A 23,881-nucleotide genomic window follows, 5' to 3' on the forward strand; every position below is an offset into this window, starting at 1 on the left:
GATGGAGCCACAGATTTTTGCTTTGCTTCTAACCATCACATGTAAACGTCCAACTTTAGAGGCTCAGCCCAGTAGGGTCTGAAAAAAATATTTCACTCTTACTTTCCACAGACTCACCAGCTCCTGTTGGCTTCGTGACCTTGCCAACTTGAAGCCGAAATCTTCATGTAACTTGCGGCCAGCATTTTGGTCCTTGTTCAGAAATATTAACTCATGCTTGCAGTTTGTGTCTCGTTTCTCAGGGTGCTTTTGTTGGGTTTTGTTTTGGTTTGGGTTTTGTGTGCATACACACAATCTGCCTACTTCAAAGGAACACTATCCTTTCACAAGTCTCAAGGAAACTAACTTCAAGGCCTGTTATTTTGAGGGAATCTGAGCACACTCTCAGAGCTCTGGGATTTTCACAGCTGAGTAGTTAACATCTCCACTTTCAAATTTAGAAACAAGAGTGAAGCAATGCTAATAACCACCACCTCCGCAGTCACATTCTCTAGCTTAAGGCCTAAAACTGCATTACAAAATAAATAAATAAAAAGATAAAGGGCCAGAAATGGTGGTTGTAGCTTAAAGCCTTGTTTTCAGAATGGCTTCCTAAGGCCTTTATCCAGTACTGGCCAAAATTGACTTTCTAAAACCCTAAGAATTGGTAAAACAGAGTAGAACAATCTGAGCCTTTGCAAGAGGCTGACCAGCGCTGCGTGCTGGGACGAAGGGATCCATCTCACCAGGAAAACAACACTGAACCCTCTGCTGCTCAGCTCACACGAACGTATAAAGTCACACCAGGTATGTTTAATACACTAGCAAAATATTTATTTTATAATGATAAAACAGAAGTGAAGGATTTCTTTTTGGTGTGCACCAGTAATTGTAGTAAAAGAATAAGGGGATTAATGGACTCTTTATACATTTCAATGACAAAAATTCATAAAGGTTAGCATCAAATTCAACTGTTCTCCATTTACAAGCATAAAACTTACCATAATACCCCCCAAACACATATATAAAGAATTATAGTTTTAAAATCTATAAAAAGTAAAAAATATACAGTCAGAAGATCTAACTCTTATTCAAATCTTTAATATAAAATTGTAAACATTTATTTACACAAAGGAAATGTGTATAACAAAATTTTGAGCACCCTTTTCAATTGAATTGTGGTTTTTGGAAGGCAGTGGATGTTGCACAGTGACACTCTCACCTTTCCTACCCAACCAAAACCGCAGTTTATAAATAAAGCCATGGGCGGCTGGCTAGGTACAGTTCAGGGGAGCTACATTTTATTGCTCTGAAGCTGCAGCAAATGGAAAGCCCAAGTGCATATACAGACAGCTACATGTTAAAGGGCGTAAGGGCAAAGCCCAGCCCTCCCCATGCACCTCTTTCATCCAAACCGTGTTCTCGTTTCCATTGAACTGTTTCAGCATTGTTACAGTGACACCAGATTTTAACAGTCTGATCACATTACGTGCACAGGGACCAAAACCAGAAGCAAGGGCTGTTTCCTTCTACCAGGTCAAATGCTGTTTGGATCCAGTTCACATATGAAGGCCAATGGGCATTGTAAGCCAGTTTGCCTAGAATCACACTTAATTTTAGTTCAACAGTACCGTGAAAAGGCCCTGTCACAAAACTCGACACCTTCCTGAACAAACCCTCTGGTCAAATGGGGCAATATCCACCTTAGCTTCCAGAAACAGTGGAGGAAAAAGTACATCTGCATCTTCCTGGACATTAAGCTGGACTGCCTTTTTGGTAGTAATAACGCAAACAGCAGATGTTCTCTTCCTCTGATTAAGAAATTAAAACTGGATGGATTGTATTTTGACTTATTCAGAACAAAGTCTGTGTGCAAAACCTACTGGAGAATGTAGCAGATTTCACCACACTCTAAACAGGGAAGAAAGAAGAGCTGAATCCTCCTACCCTGTTATTTCTCTCAAGTGTTTGTGGGGGGGGGGGGGGGGGGAACGGGAGGGGGAGGGGGGGGAGGGGGGAGTAATTGTAAAGAAGGATGTCACTTGAAATTATGAGGTCCCAAGCACCCCCAACAGGAAGGGAAGGCACACTGGTGCAAAGTTAACCCTTAAAAAAAATACAGCAAACACTTCCCCTGCCATTGCTAATTTACCTATACTCTAACGACACTTACCTTGGACCAGCGTTTGGTTTGACAGCAAACCAAACTCACCAGCTCTTTGCTTTGATTGCCAGTATAAGAAAAGTTAGCATCAGTTATTTGCATCTCAACTACTTACTCTAGAAAATATCCGAAGCGTCAACAACCAAAGTTGCTAACACTTTTTGTCTTCCCATCCAAAGACAATCTTAGTTAAAAGTTCTACCAGGGATTAAGCCTGCTTCAGTGAAGTTTTATCCTCTATTCAACGGTGGGATCCACTGATCAACGCACATTGTTCACTGACAGTTCAACATGACACAAGATCAAATCTGTTTAACAGAGCGCAATTCATCCACACTAGATAAGTGTGCTGGACAAACCATGTTCCATGCATATTTGGAAAGGGTTAAAGTATTAGTGTTAAAAAGCAGTTTTTAAAAGTGCAAATTGTCTGATAAAGAAGCTGCAGGTACAGTAAAATATTTTCCTTCCTGGAATTCAATGTTATCCTTCACTTCTCCATCACCCACTCTGGAAAAAAACCCTCTCATGCATCTCTGCAGGGCAGAAAACTCCCAGAGAAGCCGGTCCGTTGAAGGAAAACGCTTTTAAAACACAATGCTGGGTTTGGTTAGAAAGTTTAAAGGAGTTCTCAAGGAAAAAAAAGTGGATTTAGAAAGGGAAGAGGTATTTGTGCATTTAAAACAAAAGCTTTCAACTTTATTTTCATTCTAAAGTAAAGGTTAAGGCAAGGTGGTTTGTTGGTGGATAAGGGATTTTTTTTTTTTTTTTTTTTTTTTTTTGGTAGAAAGTGAGGACTTTGGAACACTTCCTGCTCCCATTGTGGTTTTTGTCCTTTCTGAGACTGACCCCACCATGGATGAGGTCTCCTTGGGCTGAGCTGAGGAACCAGCATCTGCTTCAAGGGACATTAAAGGAATAAACCCACCTGTTTATAGAAGGATTATCAAACTCATAACCCAGTATTTAAAAAAAAAAAAAGTATTTAAAGGGGGAGACTTCGATATTGGAGCAACCCTGATACAAGTATTCTCCCAGGCTGCCTGTGCTATTATTGCTGGTAAGGACTTCTCACCTCTCAGCCAAATTCCTTTTTTCCTCATTTTACCCTGAAGTGACAAAGTCTTGTGCTCATTGTGTCACTGCTAACTTTGGGGAATGAACTGATCTCAAAAGTTAGTTTTACTTTTTACAACAAAGAAAACTAGATGAGCTGTCATGAAGCAAAGCCTTCATTTAAATACAACTACCTTTGGAAATAAGTTATGAAGAAACAGGTGCAAAGTAAATGGCTTTACAATTCATGTTAAAACTACTATAGTTTAAAAGTTCTCCCGTAAGAAATTCCCCCTTTAAACACAGCAAGGTATAAGCCAAGAACTGTGCCTCTCTACAACAGAGTGCAAACTGCAGCTTAAAAGACTACAATCTATTAAGAAGACTACCTAGACTAACTGGCCAGGTTTTAACACTTTCTTTCATCTATCACCAGCATCTAGAAATATTTACCGTGAAATATCACTTGCTTATTGAGAGTACAGGCACATGCTTCAGCGATGGAAAAAAAAAACAATTCAAAACATCTTGCAAGCGTACTCAGGTGCATACAGCCTCTTCTCAAATAAAAAGTCAGCCGTTTGATGACAGTACTATAATAGCATGTCAAGCTATGAACAATAATGATTGCAAGTAATAGCTGTAGGAAACTAAGCCCTAAACACAATTTCTGCAACTACTTGCTTTCTTTCTGCACTATTTCTGTGGAACATTATCTTTAAATAATTCAAAATTTTAATTTTAGAACACTGCAAGTGAGATTTCTGAAAGGCTGGCTAGGACACGCACAATTTTGTTTGACCTGTTCAGACATGCGACTCGCTTAAAGACACCAGGGTAAAGCGCACTGCTCCTGCAGACCTGCTTGGTGTGCCTTTACTGGGTATCAACACTCATCGAGAAGCAGCTCCAGTCCCTTTACCAACCATTTACCTCTAATGCCTGCAACTCTCCTCAATGCCACAGGTTTTTTGGTCCAAGTGTTGTTTTCTGTTTCATGAAATAAAAAAAAAAAAAGTAGAACCCCCACCCCAGCCCATTTTTAATGAGTTCCCAACAACTCATCCAAATCATTCATCCACTCCTCTGAAGTCCTGTTTTTCAGCAAAGAGTCTATCAGATCTGTGTCACCAGTTAAGTTCTGAAGTCCATTATTGCCCGACTGGCTGCTGTACGCAAAAGGCAGCTCCTGACTGGTTGTCCTCACGGGGTACCCTTGACTACAGTGCATGTTACCTCTGTTGGGTATTTGCTGATTTGGATTCTGGTTGAAAGCATTCAGATCCGGAACAGTCTGGTTCATGCCAGGCAAGACTTGCTGTGAGGGTACCTGCTGTTGCGTAGGTGCGTTTGTCCGCTGCTGTGAGCCTAAAGATGACGACAGCATCTGCCCAGAGACGGCAGCGTTCATAGAGGTCATTGGTCTGCTGGTGCTGAGGCTTACCTGAGGCATTCCTTGAGCAAACTGTTGGTTGGCCATCTTTAGGTGAGTTTGCTGCATGTGGAAAGAGGAGCTGGCAGTAAACGGTCCTAAGCCACTGTTTCCTTGCGTCTGGTTATTAATATTAGGGATACCTTGGTGTTGCCAAGATGGATTTTGAGCTCCCATAGCACCCGGTACTCTTGCCATCTGTGGCTTTGATAAGGTTGGATTCAGTGCGCCTTTATTGTGCTGTTGAGAAATACTTGAGTTCGCTAAGGTGTTCTGCCCATAGCCAGCAGGAACCGCAGCACCCTGGCCCAAACTGCCTTGTCTCTGCATCGGTGGCTGTCCATTGGCACTTTGATTTGCATGCTGGGGAACCATCTGTGTCATACCCGACGCCAAGTTGTACAATCCCCCTCGCTGAATGTTTTGCATATTGGTATACTGAGTCACCCCCCGGTCCTGCTGGCTGGAGCCCGACTGGAGCGGAGGAACAGAACTGTGCCCAGGTCCCATCTGAATCATGTTCTGGGGCTGAGGAAACATCCGTGGACTACTGGAGCTGGACTGTCCTAAATTACTGACCCCAGGCATGGCTGAAGATGACCCTGAAACACAAAGAAATATTTTGTACGTTAACTACCTCGGTTCAACCAGAGACAATCTAGGTGTGTAGGCGCTATAATCAAGAAACGAGGTGTAGCCGCATTTGTATAAAGCAACTTATGCAACCATCACACAGACAGCAGTACTTTAATTAAGTAAAAAAGGGTTGTTAGCACTTCTGCCTTGATCTCAAACACAGATATGCCAACATCCTAAAAAGTCTGAACGCCACTTCTAAGAGTTCAGAATCATCACCTTAAAAATAAAAAATTAGGCTTTAAAGACAAGACTGTGGTTATTCGTTTGTGAACAGAAATATATGCACATACTTTTACGTACGTGCACAATTTGCTAGTCTGCTAAAAAATCACTTACTGCACACATGCGTTGTCAGTTATTCTGTGCATACACAATGAGTCTCTTATTCTACAACTGTAGGATTTCCAGTCCTGTGCTTTCATAGTTCCAGAAACGTATTTGCTATAACTTTCAGATTTTTTTGGTTTGGGGTGAAACATTCAATTCATTAACATGCAGTGCCGATAACCAAGAGGATTTGCAAAAATAAGTCTTCTCAGAGTCCTTACTTCCTCTACATCTTCTTCTAAATTCAGTAAAAAAAAAAAAATCCCTGTAGAAGAAACAGCCCCCTACTTAAAACAAAACAAAAAAGAATAGAAAAGCACCATGAAGTGTAATTCCTCTAATACATCCCCTCCCCACATTTCTTAGTCAACCAACTAGGGGAAACTTACCCTAACTAAAACCTTCTCTACTTCCAAACCAAAGAGCTGCAGGCTTTTTTTTTTTTTTTTTTTTTTTTTTAGATAGGTAACATTGGCTCTACACTGAATTAATAATTAACTGGTGTTATGGGGCAAGGAGGGAGGTCTTACTGCAACAGTACAGCAAAGAGACAGTACACGTATCAGGATTTAAGATGCAGAGAACAGTTAGAATCATCACAACAAGGAAAAAAAAAATATGTTCATTATAGCAGCACATACTCTACTTCTACCAGTTGTACTACTGTACAGAAGTGGCAGGAGAAAAAATATTTTTGTTCCTGGTATTTCATCTACCACTACTCCAGCTCCCATGTTTGCTTACCTGTGAACTGTCCAACCTGCTGCTGGTACGGGTTCTGTGGCTGATCCTGATACTGGGGAGGCGGTCGAGTCAGGTGCCGCTGCAGCTGCTGCTCTTGCTGCTGCCGCTGTTTCTCCTAGGAAAGGTCCAGTGCAAGACAGAAAGCAGGTCAAGCTTTTTCCAAAGGTGACTATCTCAGATAAAAATCTGAGATATCAGAACTTTAACATGAAGCTGGTAATTATAGGGGATTCTGCAGCCTTAAAGATATTTCAGACCTTTGTTCTTAAGGTTCAAGCACTCAGTTTAATCTGATGAGTGACAAGGCTAGGAACTCAGAGACAAGAGGACAACTCATTAGAGGAGTTATTGCAATGCATGTCTGGAGCCTTTAGACTAACATTCCTGACTTCCAGTTATTTTTTTAACGAGTAATACATTCAGACATTTTCAGCAATATTCTAAAGACACTAACAGGTACAAGGAGAGGAAAAGCAAGCAAGTATAAAAAATTCAAGCATACTTTTTTTTTCACTCTTTGCCCCCAGATGATTTTTTTTTAATTGCAAAGAGATAGCTAAAATAGAAGTCATAAGTATCAGCATTACACAGAAAAGTAAAAACGTGTAAATGTTTTCCAGGCCTAGTTTTCCAAACCAAAAACATATACAAACCCAAATTATTATATACCACAGGTTTTCTACAAAGATTATGGAAAACTATAGGACTAAATTTACAACAGGAACTATGCAAGCTTTGTAACAACTGTTCAAAACCATTTTCTCAATAATTCTCTTGTTCATTGTAAGAAACCCTACGAATGATTCGAAACCATCTTGCCTTTTAAAAAAGTATCCAGCCTACTTTATGATAAATCCGTTGGAAAAATAAAATAAGCAGTTTTTCTATTAGGAGTATTTTGGGAATAAAGGCAATTTAAAGCCACAGGGGAAAAGGAGAGGGCATGTGTAAGTACATGCACTAACAATACACCTGGAAATCTTGACAGTGTAAACAGCCAACAGGCTACTTTTACAATGGAAAACACAACCACGGGAGCATTTCTGGCTCATCTTCCACAGGTACCTTCAACCAGACCGAAATTTTGAGAGAATTAGGAAGCGATACAATCCACAACTACCACTTATCTAAAAGCTTGCACATGGCCCAGGAACGGACAGAAATTCCCTTCCAAGAGTTATAAGGCAACGACACAAGCAATAAAAAAAAAAGAGAAGAAACTAGTGCAATGTAGCAAAGGGGCAGATACACATTACTACCGTTGTTTTGAAGCGTCTACAACTACGAAGCTGTTCAGACATGCAGAGGGATGAAGAGGGCAGGCTGTTTGACAGAAAAGACCTGCTGCTCACAGGACCAGTCAAACCTGAAAGATGCTGACCACAGAAGCCAGGGAGAGATGCCACAGCTCTCAGAGAAACCAAGAGCTGCAAAAGCCTGGCTCAGCAAAAAAATAAAAATTAAAAAATGCAGAACACCAAACACAAAGAAAGCTTTCGAGTGGCAGGGAAGTTACCTGAAACTACATTTCTTCTGCAAAACAGGAATCGACCTATTCATAAACCTTTCTGTAAAACTACATCCAGCACCACACGTATCTGAAGAATTAATTATCAAACTAGAACGCTAACAAGATGTAACGTCTGGGCAGCACAGGGCCAAGAAATATGGCAAATACAGCATCAAAGCCTTTTCCCTTCCCTCCGTACCAGACACTGATGATTTCTCTGTTCATACAATGCCAATGCTTGGAACACGCCTGCACGGGCTTTGCAAAAATGCAGAAAAGCACAGATGACAGGAATAAGGCCCTTTGGGCTGATTCCCAACTGAAAGACTCGCAAAAGGTTTAAAGCTTTGGAAGGTTCACACAAGGAGCCTGTTTCCCTGAGAGAGACTAGAGCAGCTTTCTGCACAGTCTGATGGATAGCAGAGTTAAATTCTTTTGGTAGGATAAGATGCAGTTGGATGCAAATGTCTAATTATTTTCCCCAAATAAACAAATGAAAGATGGTTTAAAATTTGAAACATGAACTGTTGTTGCACTCACTAAGAAGAAAGGCAGAACACAACCAGCTTACAGATCCCTTTGCTCATTGTTTCCATTTTTAAAGCTCTCCCAAAAAATCAAAGGTATTCCAACCTTTTATTATTTTGCTCTGATTTCACTTGCCTTTCTTCTTTCACAAAGAATTACACCATCACTGGTATGATACCTTCTGTTCCTGTAGGTATTATCTCACACTTCAACACTATGAAATTCTACCTGTTTTATTCTTTTTGTTCACAACTGTGCCATGTGAAGAAAAACTAAGACACAGTCAGCAATCAAATGCTATATTTTGCAGTTAATTTTATATAAACAAAAGAGCAATCTTGTAGTTTACATCCCCTGTTTTGTAAGTTGAGAGCATTTCTGCAAGATCTCAAACAAGTCCACCAAAGCAAACAAGTGCAAAGATGGCTGCTGGCCCCGCTTACCTGCTCAGCTAGAAGATGTTGTCTCTGCTCCAGTAGGAACTGCTGCTTCTGTTGCTCCATGAGCAAGTGCTTTTGTTGCTGCTCCCTCTGTTTTTGCTGGTCCATCAGCATTTGGTGCTGTTGCTTCATTACTGCGGCTTGCTGCTGATTGCTGAGATAAGGTGTGTTGCTGTGGTTGCCTGCCATGGTGACATTGGGAGCTTGAGCACCAACCCCAGGGCCCGGGACAGAAACAGGGACGCGAGGAACATTAGGAGATGGGTTTTGATCCTGCAGAATATATATATATATATAAAAAGATGTGAGTTACAGAAGGAGGTCAGCCTCCAGAATTTAGAAACAGTGTGCAGTCACACAGACGAGGAGACACTTTCATAGTGATGTCCACAAATTGTATTATCTTTGTGAAGGACAAGGGAAAGAGAATTTATAAATGAAGTCTACACAGAAAGGGGAATTATAACACCTCAGAAAACCAGAAATTGACAGTTATTGCTTACTTGTGCATTTACACTATTTAATAAAAAATAGAACAGTTTCTTTTATCTTCTCATCTTTATGCAATCGCTTCTTCACTTGTGAAGCTTTTAATGGAAAAAGCAAAGTGTGACACAGTATTCAGTTCAGCAAATCAAAGACAGCCAGACACAGAAGTGAGAGTTTGGAGTTACAGCCAGAAGCTCCCCAAGATTCAGGAACAGAGGATTTAACTTCAGCCTCACTTGAGGCACTTTCCAAATTCCAGCTCAGATGGGTGAACGTGGCTTTGCGTGCTGCTGCTCAGCCAGAGGAACAGCGCCAGTTACAAACAGCACTTCAAATGCATCGACCTGAGCTTTGGTTAACGTGGTTGCAGCTTTACAAATGCTGGTTTGAATTGTCATCACACAAAACATTTATTTATATCCTGCCTCTTCTGTCAACATTTAATTCAGCAAGTTTATGCCTCTCTTCCTAAAGTTGCCTTTTTTAAGTATCAGAGTTTAGTATTCACAGGCGAATAAAGATATCATTGATCAAAAATGAAGAGACCTAACATTTTTTTTTCAACAATCCAACCACCACATTACACAGGAAGAAATACTACTACGGATAATCCTATTTTTTAAAAAAATAATTTTCCATAAGTCTGCTTTTTTGGTTTTGTAGATGGGAAGTTGGGAAAAGCACTTTACCACTAAGCAAAAGTCATATATAGAACGATTATCATTCAAGACCTGATACTGCCCTCTTTATACGAGTGAATCCATTTGAAATTTGACATTTTTTATCATCTTCAAGTACTACTCAGCCTAATTTCTAATTATGCAAACAGATACTACTTTCACAGTCAGAATTCAGCTAAAGGTCCAGGCTGTTGGCTCTCACTTGCTGCAGTTCTGTAAGAAATCCTAAGCCAAATATAGGTAATGCTGTGCTAAGTTTTCTATATGCAAGCTTTTGAGAAATTCTCCAGAAGCATGCATTAGAATTTGTTATTTCAATGCAAGTGTGACAGCATAGATGAAAGGTCATCTTCAAGTTTTGCAGCGAGAGAGAGATACAACCATCAGCTCTACCCTTTCCCTTCTTCCTCCATCAAAAATATCATTAGATAGTTACTTCAGATAGTTTTTAAAGAGATTAAATTTGTGCCTTATGAAGCATGCATTATTGATCTCACATTTTTATTTTTACATCAGTGTGGTCTTTACCACAGACTAATCAGATCTTTCTGTCCCATGTTTCTCGTTTTGCTGTACTGAAGAAGCATGCTACTAGAGTTGGAGCTCCACCAGCTTTTGCAAAAGTAGTTTGAATTCGTGTAACAAAAGCCTTTTTCTCAGCAAGTCCTCTAGCAAGCACGTTATTGGGACTCTAATATTAGTGTGCCTACAAGTCACTTCCCCTCCATCCACTGTACAAATTTCTACCTGCAGCATACCTGTAATATCAGCTATATGTTATCCTTTTATTGCAAATTTCTTATATCTCATAAGGCAAAGAAGTGCAACCTGGAGTTCTCCTTTACAGGAAAGCCTGAAGCGCATTGCTTCAAGCAGACAAACATTACCGTTATTCTTGAAGATATATTTCTCTATCCCATGCTTCCCCGATTCCCAGAGACTTAACCAATAACAAATACTCAGATTTAAAAAACCCCAAGGAACACCCAAGAAACCAGGAATGCAGACTCCACCCCCATCTCTCTTCAAAAAGCAGCAACTGAAGGCGTATCTGTTTATAGTAAGCCAACTCTGACAGAAGTCAGGGACTAAAAAGAAGGTAAAGAAAGCAAAGCTTCTTTGAGAACACAGTTTAACACTGCAGTTTTATGAGTTATTTCGGGCAAAAGTTTACAAAGCATCCATTTATCTTTGTAAGTAGAACCTTCTGTGAAGTGTGACATAATTTGTTGCCCACGAAGTATATTAGGCTGGAAGCCACACATTAACAACATGACCTAGAATTGCATATTAAAACTGTCCTGAGTGGAAAATATAGTTCTTGACTCTTGCCTCAGCATACTGTGTATTATCATTTTCTCCTTTAAAAACATGCGGCAACTGTTTTGAAACACCACCAAATAATCTGTACCCTTACTCTAGCCTTACCTATCCAACAGCATCTTGCAAAACCGTAAGTCTGCTGCTAAACATAAGTAACAAAAATCAGAACATTTACCTGACTGTGTGGTAGCCGATAGGCAATGTTTCCAGACTTCTGTTTCAACAGAATCATTCCGTTTTGGTCGTCACTCACGTGAGCCAGCGGTTGCTGCTGGCGCTGCTGTATGTATGCCAACATGGGAGTCTTGTTCTGACCAGGTACCGTAACCCCCTGCTCACATTCTGCTTTGTAATGTGAAAGAGGTTTGGTGTTCCCATAGTCTAGCATCGAGCCTTGACTATTCACAGGGTTCTGGTTCATGCTGTTTTGCTGGTGACCCAGTATGTTCACGTGGTAATTGCCTCCAGCTCTCGGCGAGCTTTTATTTCCCATACTAGGCATCATGAGCTTCTGATTGTTGAAGTCTGGCTGGTACACTGAAGGGCTGGTGGGATTTTCCATGGTATATGGAACAGCCAGCGGACTATGAGAAGGCCCAGACTGCTGCCAGGTAGACATCTGATTTGTTTGATGGACTTGTGAAGCCTGTTGCTGGTTCTGCAACATCTGGTCTCTCTTCTGCTTGGCAGCGATCTGCTGGAGCTGATGAGCGGAGGACATTTCTTTGGCACTTCCTGCACCCTTCCCAGGTAACAACACATTGGGGAGAGGTCTCTGGACATTCTGAGAGTGGTTTGATGCCTGCATCATGGGCTGATTAGGATTTTCAGTCATCGACTGACTAGAAGGCTGAAACATAGCCTGAGAGCTACCAACTGCTGGAGAAGCAGCACTTACAGGCACAGAAGCAGCACCAATAAACGCTGAACCTGCAGAAGTAGATCTAACCTGGGGAGACCCCATCTGTTCCTGTTCAAAGGGTGCTGGGGAAAATTCTGTCTTTATGTTAATATCCTGCGGCAAGGGAGTCTGTGCAGCTGAATTTGAAGAATCTGCATCTTTCTTCTCTTCAAAGTCTTCATTAAAGAGATCCTTCATATCTTCATCGGGCACTGACCTGTTAAGCTCCTCAATAAGCTCCTTCCACTCTTGTTCATTAAGATTAAGATCAGGCATCAAGTTGTTCTGAGATATAGAACCCCCTGCTCCAGCAATCATACATGGAAGATCATCTACAGGCTCCTGCTTCAGCTCTTTGTTCAAGCTCGGAGGAAATGAGTCGTCAGCATCACCGCCTCCATTCATTTGCAGGCTGGAATCTGGAAGACACTTCTTGCTAATGCCATCTAGTCCCATCGGATGTTTTCCATTAAGCTGCAAGGTATCTCCGCTGCCAGATTTCTTGTCAAGATGATGGAGTGGAGACACAGGGGGCATTCCATTGGAAGAACCACTTGCTCCACCGAGACCGTCATCACGACGCAATTTCTTGGACACAGAAAATACATCGCCATAGCCGTTTTGCTGGTCTCCGTTCTGAGGGGAAGAAGCACTATCGAGCTTTCTTTTCACAGTCTCATGGAGCTGCTAAAAAAAATAAAAAAAAAAAAAAGGAAAAGTTTTAGATATGTAGTTTCATGTCTCATAGATTATTTCTTACCAGAGCATTGCCTCGGTCTGACTATGGAAAAAAATGAATAAAACATTTAAGGTGAAAAAAAATAATAAACCTTTGCTTTGATAAGATTTGTTTTACAAGTCATCATATGAGATATAAAAATCTGCTAGGGTAAACCTTCAAAAGTAGGTGCTAAATCAAACAGTCTCTTCCTTCAAAGACAAGAGCTGCCAAATACTGCCAACAACAAAAAGTTGAGAAACGGCATTGAATTGGATTGTTATATCTTTCCTGTTCAAAACGCAGCATCATTGCAGAATATTAAGACTCAAATTTTAGATGAGCATAACAACCTGTATTTACCTGGTCTGTGTACACACTGTGTAATTGCCCTGCAAGACTGCTTGATAAAGCTGTCTCTCATTTGAATATTTAGAAAAAGGGAGGACCTTTTCTCTTGTGATCATAATTTTTGGAGGACAGATATGTATATAAATTTTGTACAGTCACACTTCTGGCATTAGGCAAGACCAGTTTGTCACTCAGCAACCACTGTTTCAAGCTTATGCAAGAAGCATTAGGAGGAATTGGTTTGATTCTATCCTGGAAGAGTAAGTGTATTCCTTTCCTCTTTTCTCCTAGAAAATCTGCCCCCTGCTACCCTCTACCATGACCACTAGAGCAGCAACCAGCCGGTGAACATGCATATTCTTTTTCTTGCAGTGCCACCTAGAAGCAACCAGAGAGTACAGCAACAGCACCTCAGCTCTAGTAGTAGGGCTTGGGACCTTTTGTTCAACTTCTCCTTTCTGGCAGCATTATTTCCAATATTCTTCTCAGTGACCCCCAAAATACCTGAGAACAGAATTTACGCACACATCAAAGATGACTGGGAATTTTTACTTCCCTCAGGTACAACTGGTACGAAACTTGGGCTTTGGAATCAGTACACCAACACAGACAAACCTGCAGGGCAGAGACACTGCTCAGAGGGAAAGCCTCAGCCTGCAGAGGGAAAGCTCTGTCAGCTCCCCTGACCTGTAAAAGATGCCTTTGTACATCCCAGCAGGACACATGAGGAGAATCCCCACAAAAAGCCATTCGTCTGAAGTGTGGTTCGCCGAACAATAGTTCTCTCAGATGGCAGAAAAGGAGCTCATTAAACAAACCTCAAGACAAGTACGCTTATTTTAATACGCAGTCTCCATAATGCAGTCCACTGACCCCTGGGGAAAACTGTCTCATCCAAGAACAAACAGGGGAAACCTCAAAATCCCTGCACTAAAGCAAAAGGTTGTACGTAGAGCCAGCATAAATTATCAGAAGAATTTTACAGCACTTGCCTGGGCAACAGCATGCTTTGATTTAAGGATAGGACTGGATCATAGCGTTTTAGTTTTATTTATTTGTTTATTTAAATAGTCCACAGTTAGCTGATTTCTGGAAACAAACACTGCTTAATGCTTGTATAGGTAGTGGCAAAACCTCCTTTTTCTAAGAGGAATGGACTGCAACTTCCAGGAGACCATGATCTTTCGGCTATTTCATGGAAACGGCAGCCAAGTAGTGAGATCGGCAGAAGACCTACTTAGAGGAGGTACCCATTTGGAGAGGAGGCTGGGTCTTAAATTCTCTTCATTTCAACATTCAAGTAGCAGACCTAGAACAATTTTTTCAATTAATGAACGAATAAAGGAAATTTACTTTTTCATAAAAAGGTGAAACAAGCAACAGAAAGCAAGGAAGCTTCAGCTCCATTGCAGCATTTGGCTTTCAGCAGGTTTCCTGTTGTTTACACTCCAACTGGGAAAACCGAAGCTCAAGGTGGATGAGTAACTTGCCCAAGGTCATGTGAGTCAATCAGAGATTGGGAATGAATCCTCCTTAATTCTAAATCATTAGGAAAAAAAACACTCCCTGAAAAATGACATACAAATAATAATTTAGTATTGTGCACTGAATGTTATTTTTCTCGTAGTTGAAGCAAATTTCTCTGTTAATGTGGGACTTACGGCCCTTGGAGCCATTGCTGGAATCGTAACTCATGCAGCCAACACCAGGCAACCGGGACTGTGGTAGTGTTACAGCTGTGACTGCACACAGCCACGGGCTGCAAAACTCACCTGGGTCACTGGACAAATATTCCCCACGTTAATTCATGCTAAGGTCTTTGCTTTGCTGTTGTGCTACACCACTTGCAATATACGAAAGACTAAATCATCCAGACTTCTAAGCTAAACTTATTGTAGTCTAGGTAAAGATACAGACCACCTAATGTCCATCACAGGCTCTTCCCTCAGAAGACCTACGATCTATCATATCTGCATGGGTTTCATTGGTCATCATAGTGCTCAGATACACAATTTGTAATTTCTTGGTGCAAGTTGCTCTAAACAAAGTCCCTTCACCTCAAACTATTAAAAAAAAAAAAAAAAAAAAAAAAAAGATTAAAGTAATATAACTTCAAAGGAATTCAGTAATGAGGTAAAATTTGGGGGTGACTACTTTCCAGCCTTGCTTCACCTCATCTCAATGTAAGATTAATTGAAAGATATCCTACCTGTACACAACAACCAGCAGAAAAGAAAGAAGAAAATCCATGTATCTTGTATTTGTACCAGAAAAGACTGAGCCCAATTTGTAACTAGGACAATTAATTTCTCAGTTTTAGAAACTATTAAACAGCTGCATTTGCAACCTAGTTCACTTTTCACATTAAAAAAAATGTGGAAGTGTACTTGGATAGAGCAGCAGTAAGTCTCTGCTGAGGTTTGTGCTACTGCAGTTACCCTGCCTGCAACACAGCCAGCTAACCAGCTGAAATTAACCTACTAACAGTGCTCCATTTTCCACCTCCATTCTTCCTCAAGAAAGGATCATGCTACAAAAGGTTGCAGGCGTCAAGAGTTACAGGTTCCCTCTCCTGTCTCATTTGTAATACATCCTGACACCTTCTATGTATTCACGTTTAACTTTCTGAATAGCACAACCTGAAATTCTCACACCAATCATATTCATACAACTGCTCTGCCAGTAACGTAACCTCCTCTTGCGAAATACCTCTCTTATGCACCACCTCAGCTCTTGATTTCCTAACAGAAGGAGAAATGGTAAATTCAGTTCTTCCCATTTGTCTGTCTCTGTATAATTAAAGCCATTTTTTGTGGGGGGAAAAATAACAGGGAGCATATGAGATACGAGTCAGACGGCAAGTTATCTACATATCAAGCTGCCCCAACAGAGTTCTCAAGGCAAGAAAAACCTGTTCTCTTCTGCCAAAAGTCAAACGAAAAAAAAAAGCAAACAAAAAAGCACCAACAAAAATAAAATGTGTCTTGCTACTAATAAAATCCCTTTAGCGTTAATTTTCTGTCTGCTACCGTTTTGTAAAGCATGGTGGCCCTCCGGTATGCTGTTCCCAGTTTCCTTAGGAGCATCAACCCACTTTATTTATAACACACAAGCCGGTTTCCACTGTCACAAGATCAGACAGAAATGTATTCCTACTTTCTCAGCCTGCTCAACTTCCCAACAAAAGATGAACCTCCAACCTCTCTGCACCAAGCCCGTTTAACTTTGCCTAAAACCATCACCCCAAAAGCACTTATCCAAAGTATTTAAAGCAATATAGCAACATTAAAAAAAAAAAGAAGAAGAAGAAAGAAACGGGCATCAGCCTGTGCCTTTGGCCTAAGACAGGGCAGGGGTAGTTAAAGCAGCACTGTCCACAGGCTGCCTCTCTTCAGCATCAGCCAGAGCCGCACTTCAGTCACAGGGCCACAACAGCCCACAGGGGGGAACAGATAAATCCACTTGGCAGGGAAACACACGCCAGTCAGACCGTAACTGTGGCTTCCCCGTGTGCCCAGCACAAACAGATAAAACCCAGGTATCAGCCCTCACAACAAAAGGGGTACCCAACACAGGCAGTCTCTGACCCCATAGCCCCCAGTACATCCACGCCCCGCAGGACTAGGCCGCAGGGGCCAAATGACAGGGCTCCCGTCAGAAAACGCAGAGCACAGGGTAGGCCACAGCCATAACTGTGATAAGCTGCACTCGACATCCACCTTAAATCCCCAGTCTCGTTTACCTCAACGATGCTAAGCCAGACTGGAGTCTTACTGCACAGGCACGTCGGCAGGCTTCATAAAACTGGCCACACACTAACACTTTTTTTTTTTTTATAATACCCCACAAACTTTTTTTTTTTTTAAATGAGACCGATTATTCCAGAAATTAACACACAAGTTTCAAACAACCAATACCTGAAATTACTTTCAGATAATCATCTGAAGCCAACAGCATTTCAATACCTTAGAACTTAAGCAGAAACGTTCAGTTCACATTATTCTCTTGCAAACAAGAAATTTCCTACTGTTGAGTTTTGAATTGACTAACCACAATTTAAAACTACTTTTCTAAAAATGCTGAAGACAGTAAATTTTTACATATATATAGTTACAGAAACTGCATGCGTTCTGAAAAATACCTAGTAAAAATGATAGAAACAAAACTTTAAAAATCTAGCTTGTATGCCCTACCTTTTAGGCTTGATAATGATGTGCCTGTTTATTTTTTTGATGCATCTGTTACAGATATTAAATTGTTCTTACCAGATTCAACAGAGCTTTAAATTTTTCTATCTTATTTCAAGTAAGCTTACAGTTTCAGTCTTAGAATTGTGTCTACAAGGATTTGTCATGACATATCAGCAAGAGACACAGTGCTGGCCATTTTCATAGAAGACGAGCTGTATTACTCTGCAAACTAGTAACAGTCTAGTTGCAACATGCCTTCCAGCTAGATACCGGCATTCTCACCTAGGAGGGGAAACCAAATTAGAAGGCATGATTTTATCTTCAGTGGAAGCGGTGGCACTGCAGCACAGATAAGCTCCCAGGGACCAGAGCTTACAGCAGGGCCTCTACAGACACAGCTGGATCCTCCTTTCCTGCCTGGCTGAGGACAGAAGCAACAAGGATGACAACCTCTTAAGCTGGAAGAGCAATGCAAAGATCAGGAATTGCAATGCAAGGATATTGAATAGAAAAAAAATAACACTGTGGCCACATGCTGTACTAAAAGCTCCTCATTTACTGTGCATCAATACCCAGCTTCCAAAGTCGTGCTCTCCCTGTGAGGAAAGCATTTTATTACCAAATGTGTTCCTGCATTCCAGCGTGTTGTCAGAACCAAACTGCTGGACTAATTTTAATTTTGACTTTTACTTTAATTCCAGAAGTCTTTTGTATTTGGGTGACTGCCTGCTGGAGTGAAGAAGGGCTGTGGATATGCATGGCTATAAATATCCCAGCCTGCATTAGTCACAAGGGGCAGCTTCTGCTACAGGAATTGTTCTGCTGAATCAAAAAAATGCCGTGCCTTCAGCTGCAGTGCCGGATCCTCCACCTCACTTGAACTTCAACAGCAGCAGCAGCAAAGTCCCTCCCAGATCCGTACAATTTAGAAAGCATCACTGCATATCTAACCAGCCTGAGAGGGGAAATGTTTCAAACCTACAACACCTCACGCAGAATTAAAAGGAGACAGAAAAACCTGTCTGAGTTGTTGGGCAACAAGCTATCAGACTTGTCAGCAAAACCAAACAATGGTGGCAAGACTACACTGTACTGTAGTTATGTATAAATAATGTGGAAATAATTTGCTATTTTTGTGGTAAAACATAATTTCACAATTTAACACCCATATACCACAGCTTACACAAAAACGAGGTCTTCTGAATTGTTAGCATGCTGGCCTGGGCTTCATTATTGCCTGACAGTCCAGCCCAGGCAATCTGTTCCCTTTACATTATTACTTCAAGTCCTTTCAACCACGAAACATGTCTTCGCTCTCCTTATACTTGAATTTCTTTCTGTACTTTTTATCTGGTGCCTTTGCTTCGGCTAGCATTTAGCTATTTTCACTGTACAAACTTCAACAGCTCCCAGTCAAAGCCTTCAGGTTTAACACAACGCAACCCCAAGGCAGGCCAACGACTGGACTTCTCTGTCCATTCCAGAAATACCATCTGCAGCAGTCCTGGGCAAAGCAAACCATCCATTCAACAACTGTGCTCGGGGGGAAATGCAGGAAGAATCACTGAGTGGGACTCCTTCCAAAACGCTACATCATAAAAAGATAAGATATATATAAATAAATAAATAAATAAAAAGATGGAGATAAAAATCCAGCTCTCAATATTCTCTTTGCTCCTGTGTCGAGGAAACACTTGATGTTCAGCTCAGTGAAACACTGCGTTATAGCCTACCAGAGAAATACAAGGCAACCCTTCTAGAAGGCAGAACTCAAACAGTATTAAAATGAACTTTCTCAAAACAGAAACTGGCAAAGAGGAAAAAACATGCTAGGTGGCAAGTCCTTTCTCCTTCCAACTTCTCTGTTTCTCAAAAATATAAGATTAATACAAGAGATGATACATTATTCAACTACTATGCATCTCCTGCTTTGAACATCATCTTCAACAATGAAAGCATGAAGTAAATTTCAGTACTGAACTGTCCATTAAACTATTGTCTCTCTTTTTTTATTTTTTTAATAGGGAGCTAACATTTTTCATCTTTTTCCTCAAATGAAGGACAGGCCTACATGGTGCACAAACCATCCAGAAGGATTTCTGTATTGATGCTATATTCTCTCTTATTTCTGTGCACTCACGTTCTAGCACTGTTTAGTGAGAAAACAAAGGATGAAGCCATCCCTTATTTCTGCTTGTAACTGAGACCCATCCAGTTTCAGGACCTAAACCAGAAAAAAACTTACGGAGTACAAACTTACTTTCTGAGTTGGGCCATGTGTAAAACCACACAAGACGTTACAAAGGAAGTGGTAGTGCTCACCGCGCTCCCCGTGACTAGTCTGGGTTTGCCAAGGAGAGCCTCTGGGAGCGCATGCACCGGGCACACCTGCGGCACTGCAGCTTCAGGTCCTTCTGCTCCAAGCTCTCAGGTGCTAGATCACATTCCCTTTACCTTTACACGATTTGCCTTCCTTTCAAGGATCAAAATCAATGCTTTGAATACAGAGTACCAGTCTCCAAGAAAAAATGCATATGCAGCTTCATGGAAAACTGGACCCCAAGAGCAGCGATAGCTGATACAAAGCACGTTTCACTCATCTAATGGCATTCTTTTGAAAGGAATGTGTCCGGGATATTTTAAAACAATATGATTTTGGTGCTAATCCAGAGTTTATTGAATATTTTAAACCATACCCATGTCCTTCCCGTACAGAGTACATGCTTGGTCTTGGTAACAGAGACAGGTTACAGGTAAGAGGTACAGCTAGAGGTCAAGTACCGAGTTAGAGATGTACCTTTTACACCAAAGGAACGAAGCAAGCAGCAGAGGCTTCTTGTTGTTTTTCTTGTTTTGTTTTGTTTTTCAAAGCTTGAATTACTAAGCAAACCAACTTTATACCCTAGTAACGAGATGATGAATCAGCAGCTGCAATTAAGCTTACAGTCATGTATCCTAGGAAGGAAACAGCAGGCCAGCACGAGGAAGAGTCATTCATACACTAAAACCCTCTTCTGTTGTGTAAATTGGCCACTGGCAGCAGCTTCCTGAACAAGAAGGGCTTCCCCAGATGTGCAGTGTATTTCAAAACCACACTGCTGTTGAGAGTCCTCATTATAATGGATGCTAATTAGATCAAATCCACATCCAAAGCAATTGAAGAGAAACAACACCAATGAATCAAAGACATCTTTCTTTTAAAGGATCAATACGAAGAAGCAGCAGCGTGGTGGCAGTTTAAGCAACAGGATTTGACATGCTAAAGAGCTCCGCAGAGTGCGCAACGAAAATGTGCAACGACGCGCCATGAATGGATACAGCCCCACATGAAAAAGCCGTAGAGCCCAGACAGGAAATAAACAGAAATCCCATCGAGTCTTTCAAAACAAAATATGAGTTTGAGTCATTTGTATTCTGACACAAACTTACATTCAAGCTGAGCCTACTGAACAACAGCTACCTAAAGGATCACTGTCCGACATGTGTATGGTTTCCTCTCGTCCTCAAAGACCCTAACAGCCACCTGAAGTGCCCTAATTACCACGAGTGCTGTGGTCTTCAGAAAAGTCAGTGCGTCCGAGATTCGCACGTGTGTATTGGGAAGAATAACAACAACTCAGCTGAGTAATGTTTGCAGCTCATGTTGCAAACCCTACAAGCTGCATGCATGCTGCCTAGCGCTAGGTACGTTAGCGCTGACATCGATGTGCCATGTTTCACTGCTTCACACCGTGTTCACTCATACCCGAGAACACAGTAAGCTCTATGGCAATTCTATTTTAAAAACTGCAGCTAAATGAGGTCCAAGGCAGCAGAGAACCGTGTCCTCCTCTTCCTCTAATCTGATCAAACACACAGACCATCTTAAAAATTGGATTTAACACGTACATTAACTTGAAAACACATCTGGTTAATCCAGCATCCCCTTTTAAAGGCACCCAAAACAGCACTATATCATTTTCATGAAGGCCACCATTTAGAAATACCTGTTTTGGAGAAAGACTGGTATTATGACAGGCACTCTTTACGAGGTTATCCTACTAACCTACATTACTGACACGTTAGAGCACAGCAGTACGTCTGAAGGGGTCAGAATAAGTTAAGCCACAGCTATCTTAATATACAAACGTGGCTGCGTGAATATGTCCTGACAACCAGAAATGCTAGAGAGGCCAGAGAAACATTCAGATTTTGAGCTAGGCCAGTTTTTTACTGGGTGGAGTGGGATTCCCATAGTGTTCACACCCACTGCAGCGAGCAGCAAATAAGCAGCTGCCTCCCTACTTCAAGTGGAGCTCTTTCCGAGATGCAGCAAAACTCTTATTTTTTTAATTTCTCCTCGGTAATAAGCGTACGCTTATCGAGTACCCTTAACAAGTGACCCGATTAAACCCTGACAGATTACATGAAGGCATAAGCCGAGAAAAAACACCCCCCCGAGCCTCCACAGCACCGCTGCTCCCCTGACAGATCCTGCAGGGACATTTGGGGTGAAACACCCCGCAATACAGACCAGCAGGCTGTGTGTTCCCCTGAAGGAGCACAGCCACGGACCGTAGGAACCGGTGAGCGGTTCCTTAATCCCCTCCTCCCCCGGCAGCACCTTTCAGCACCCTTCCAGCAGCCAAGAGAAGGGAACCAAGCGGGGCCGCAGCCACCAGGAGCTCCCGGAGGGGGGCTCGCTGCCAGCCGGGCACCCACCCCCCGGTCCCCCCGGTCCCCCCGGTGCTCTTACCGCGATCAGCGTGCTGCTGCGGCCGTGCTGCTCTCCGCTCGCCGCCTCGGCGTCCAGCCCGTTGGCCCCGCTCCTGTCGGCGCTGCCCCCCGCGGCGGACGGCGGCGGCGGCGGCGGGGGGGGAGCGGGCGGCGGCGGGGCCGGGGGCGGCTGCCGGTGCTTGCCGGCCCGCTTGGCCTTGGCCTGCAGGCAGCGCTGGTGCAGGGCGAAGGTCTGCTGGCGTTCCAGCTCCAGGCGCTCCGGGGACACGGCCTGGTAGCGGGACTCGCAGGCGCTGTGGTGCCGCCGGCAGAGCTCGATGCGGCGCCGGAGCCGCTCCATCACCGCGCTGTGCCGCGGCACCACGAACTCCGCCATGGGGCAGGGCGGCAGCACCATGGGCCGGGAGGGGAGGAGAGCGGCCGCCGCTCAGCGGCTCCGCGAAACGGCCCCCGCCATAGCGGGGCTGCCCCTCGCCGCCCTTCCTCCCCCTCCTCTTCCTCCTCCTCCTCGGCCCGGCGCCCCTACGGCTCCCCCCGCCCCACTTCCTCCTTCTGCCCCGCGGCCGGCGCCGCTCCGCTCGCTCCCCTCTCCCTCAGCCCTGCCCCGTTGCCCCCGGCCGGAGCCCGCTCGGCTCCCTCCCGCCCCGGCTCGGCTCGGCTCGACGCTGCCCGGCGGGCGCCGCTCTCAGGCGCGGGCGGGCGGCGAGCCCCGAGCCCCCATTGTTAGCCGCGCCGCCGCCATCTTGAAATTGTTTTTCCCCTCCAGAGCCGAGCGGAGGAGCAGGAGGCGGGGCTTCCTGGGTGGCGGGCGACGTCACGCCGCGAGGCGAGGCGAGGGGGAGTGACGGACGGCGCTACCAGCCAATGGGGAGAGGTGGGGGAACGGGGAGGAATGGGGCGGGGAGAGAACGGCCGGCAGGAGGCGGCCCGCGGAGGGTTTAAAAGGCAGGGGCGGGGAGGAGCCGGGTGAAGGGGGCGGTGCCTATAGTGATTGACAAGTGGGCGTGGCTCCAGGCGCCCGCCCCGTAGGGCCGGGGAGCGGCTCGTGGAGGGGCCCCTGAGGTGAAGGCTGAGGGCGAGCTCCCCGCCCCCTGGGAGGAGCAGGGGAATTAATTAGACAACAGAAGGCAAAATCGAGGTTATTTATTTATTTACATCCTCTTCGTGCGTAAGCGCGCAGTGCAGCCGTAGGTAGCTGGGAACGGTGCAGTGCGGCCACAAGTAAATAACCCCAGGAAAGGTGCAGCTCTGACAGAAGGCGCAGCCCCCAGAAACTGCTCCTATGGGGCCAGGCCAAGGAACAGCTCTGACAGCCCTCAGCCCCGCTCCCTACCTGCTCCCAGAAGTCAGCCTTAAATCAACCTCAGTACGTTTTAATAGGCCCTGGTGAATTATGAATTAAGTACGAGTTACAGTTCCCATGCAGTAACAGTTCTACAGGTTAGCAGGTCATCAGGCTCCAGGTTTGAGCACCGCTGCTAGGAGAAAAAACCCAGACTTTAGCCTTTTCTACTCCTCTAGCCCTGCTAGAAAGCACTCCCCAGCCCTGATTTAGCTGAAGCATCACACCTCACCCTCTCTCAGCCCCCTTGAGTCAGCATCCCTCACTGAGTCTGCTCACGGACACCCAACCCACCGTAGCTTCAAGTACTTGCAGCAATTTCAAACCTAATTCACAGATCACCACCAGGCAG

The 23,881-nt window shown here is 43.4% G+C and overlaps 1 protein-coding gene across 2 annotated transcripts; it reads right to left on the bottom strand.

Annotated features, from left to right (window-relative positions):
• Positions 1 to 787: 787 nt before the first annotated feature.
• On the bottom strand, positions 788 to 22,981 carry MAML1 (mastermind like transcriptional coactivator 1). 2 transcript variants are annotated; one of them, XM_035338694.1, is made up of 5 exons: positions 22,207 to 22,981; positions 11,487 to 12,896; positions 8,823 to 9,092; positions 6,342 to 6,456; positions 788 to 5,233 (listed from the first exon to the last, which is right to left on the bottom strand). In XM_035338694.1, exons 1-5 carry the CDS (start codon positions 22,582 to 22,584, stop codon positions 4,242 to 4,244), a joined length of 3,165 nt encoding a protein of 1,054 aa, XP_035194585.1. In that variant the 5' UTR covers positions 22,585 to 22,981; the 3' UTR covers positions 788 to 4,241. The 2 variants fall into 2 exon arrangements, with proteins under 2 accessions (XP_035194585.1, XP_035194584.1); XM_035338693.1 differs by having other exon boundaries at positions 11,487 to 12,899; positions 22,207 to 22,980.
• Positions 22,982 to 23,881: the final 900 nt, after the last annotated feature.

This window comes from Oxyura jamaicensis, chromosome 13 (assembly GCF_011077185.1).
Source record: "Oxyura jamaicensis isolate SHBP4307 breed ruddy duck chromosome 13, BPBGC_Ojam_1.0, whole genome shotgun sequence".
Lineage (NCBI taxonomy): Eukaryota > Metazoa > Chordata > Aves > Anseriformes > Anatidae > Oxyura > Oxyura jamaicensis.